At 47.9% G+C, this 2,518-nt stretch overlaps 1 protein-coding gene across 1 annotated transcript in view; it reads right to left on the reverse strand.

The window, feature by feature from the left end:
* Window positions 1–2,384: 2,384 nt before the first annotated feature.
* Window positions 2,385–2,518, reverse strand: part of NSUN2 (NOP2/Sun RNA methyltransferase family, member 2) — a gene marked incomplete at its 5' end in the record, with an annotated part of 33,079 nt that continues 32,945 nt past the window's right edge. Inside the window, one exon of the mRNA XM_010857148.1 lies at window positions 2,385–2,514. Coding sequence (XP_010855450.1) covers window positions 2,385–2,514 — 130 coding nt within the window. The remainder of the gene's footprint in view (window positions 2,515–2,518) is intronic.

The raw sequence follows: 2,518 nt of genomic DNA on the forward strand, positions 1-2,518 counted from the left end.
GACAGTTCAAAAGCATCCATTCTTCGGCACTCAGCTTTCTCTATAGTCCAACTCTCACACCTGTACATTACTACTAAAATAGCCATAGCTTGGACTAGAGCTATTAAACATTTTTTCTTGTCCCGTTTGCTTCCTTATTCATTTATTTGTATCATGAACTCAAGGATTCCTGTTTTGTTCAGGAAGGTGTATTACTGTCATTGTCCCAGTTTTGGCTGCCGGGACCTGCTTCTAATTGTGACGTCCCTCATGTATCTGTCATGTGGAGTCTCCCCCGGGTCCCTTTATCCTTGCAATGGAATCTGGTTGTTAGAAACCAAGGTCTGGTATTAGGAGTGCTCACTGCTGCTGGGGTGCTGTTTCTCATAAACCCTCTCAGCAGAGAGAACTAGGAAATCAACATGACTGTGCGAGCACACACGGTGTTATGCATTACCTGTACATTGTTTAAAACCCTGTCACACCGGGACCTCTAGTTTCAACCCGCCCCTGGGTTCTCCTGTAGCCCCCATCCACGTTTACCCTCTCTCCTCCCACGTAGGCCGCAGAGCCCTGAATTTCCTCACTGTTTGTGTTTGTTCAACATTTGAAGGGACCGCATCACTGACTCAATGGACGTGAGTTTGAGCAAACTCCAGGAGTTGGTGATGGACAGGGAGGCCTGGCATGTTGCAGTCCATGGGGTCGCAAAGAGTCAAATACGACTGAGCAACTGAACTGAACTGATGGTAAAAAACCGGTTCAGGAAAAACTACCAAGAGTAATTAAAGTCTGATAAGGAAGAGGGAAGAAATGGGCAGGCAGCTTTAACCTCAGTAAAACTTAACTAGGAAAATCTGTAAGATCACTTCAGGCATTATGGACATTTTTAACATTAATTCTTCCAACCCACGAGCATGGAGTATCTTTCCATTTATTTGCGTCTTCAATTTCTCTCATCCACGTCTTAACAGTTTTCAACGCACAGAATTTTCATGTAAGGTATCTCACATTAAGGAACTGTTACTGTCTTTGGTGTCAAGTTACTGAGCTTATTTTTTAAAGAGAAAAACGGTCCTTATCTTTTGAATTGTTAGAAACGACCTACTTCAAAACAACAGAAAAAGGTGGGAAATAAGCAGAGTACTAAGACAACTGTGCGCACTGTGAAAGCCGTTGGGGATGGGAGTGTTCACTGTACCGTAATCTTTTTAAAATTGACTGCCTTGAAAAGCGGCGTCCCCAGCACCCAGAGCTCCGCCTGGCACCCAGCAGGGACTCAGTTAACGGATTAACTGACACCGCCAGGCGGCACCTGCCGGGTGAGCGCAGTGCCCCAAGGAGCAGGCCGGAAGGGCTGTCAGTCCCCAGGCTGCTAAGAGGCCCTTCTCAGCCGAGCCAGATTTCACTGCGCTGCAGCGTCAACACCGCCCTCTAGAGGATAAAAGGTGACGTAGGCAAGTCCTCTCAAGTGCTCTCACGCCCAACCTTGGACTTCATTAAAGAGCTGGACTTCCCCTGCGGCTCAGACGGTAAAGAATCTGCCTGCAACGCAAGAGACACAGGTTCGATCCCTGGGTCGGGAAGATCCCCTGCAGAAGGGAATGGCCACACACTCCAGTGTTCTTGCCTGGAGAATACCATGGACGGGGGAGCCTGGCGGGCTGCAGTCATGACCGAGTGACTTCACGTCTTCACATTAACATTCCCTCCACCAGCTAAGAAGCTTCTAATTCTAACACTTCCATTTGCCCCAAAATAAGTCTGTTCCTTCTACCACACGAAATGGAGTACAACTTGAATCACACACATACATGTTTTCATTAATAATTCTTTATTTAAACTTTCCAAGGATCCCAAACCCCATTTAAAAATTATTTAATTGCAGAGCATTCCAATCAAAGCACACGAAACCCTCATAACTAGTATCACAACTCACAATAAGCTCTTACTGTGAGATAAAGTTTGTTTTATCCTTTATTACAAAGGCACAGGAAGTCATCTGACACTTCAGATGTTAACCCCACCGCATACTAACGTCACACTCATGTGCAACTCAATACAATTATTAAAGCTGACAGGAGTCTTCCAATGACCTGGAAGGAGTGACAGATTCTCTCTATAAATAACACTTAAAAGAGGTTCTGGGCCTTAAGACCGATACAGGCATAACAAAGGGGACCTGAAACTTCCTGCCAGGGCAGCTGCATTTCGTGGCAGAGTAAGACTTCGAATGATCCAAGTCTGTTCCCGGCAACAGGCACAGTGGATCAACTTTGCTGAAGACACAAAGTGAGCACTTACTAACAAGCTACAAAGATACTTTCTGTCAGCTCCACGTGAAGGCAGTCCTGGGATCATTCCGAGACCAGGCCTCCTGTCAGCTCCGTCTTCACAGGCACGTCCTAGATCTGGTCTTCGGGGTAACCCCGGCGGGGCCCCCGCGGCTCACCGGGGCAGGCCAGCCTCCGCCGGGTCCCCGCCTGAGGAGGCGTCCGGGCCGGCCTCTTGCTCAGCACCGGCCCCGACTTCCGGCTCC

This window comes from Bison bison, unplaced genomic scaffold, assembly GCF_000754665.1.
Source record: "Bison bison bison isolate TAMUID 2011002044 unplaced genomic scaffold, Bison_UMD1.0 scf7180017864377, whole genome shotgun sequence".
NCBI classification, from domain to species: Eukaryota; Metazoa; Chordata; class Mammalia; order Artiodactyla; family Bovidae; genus Bison; species Bison bison.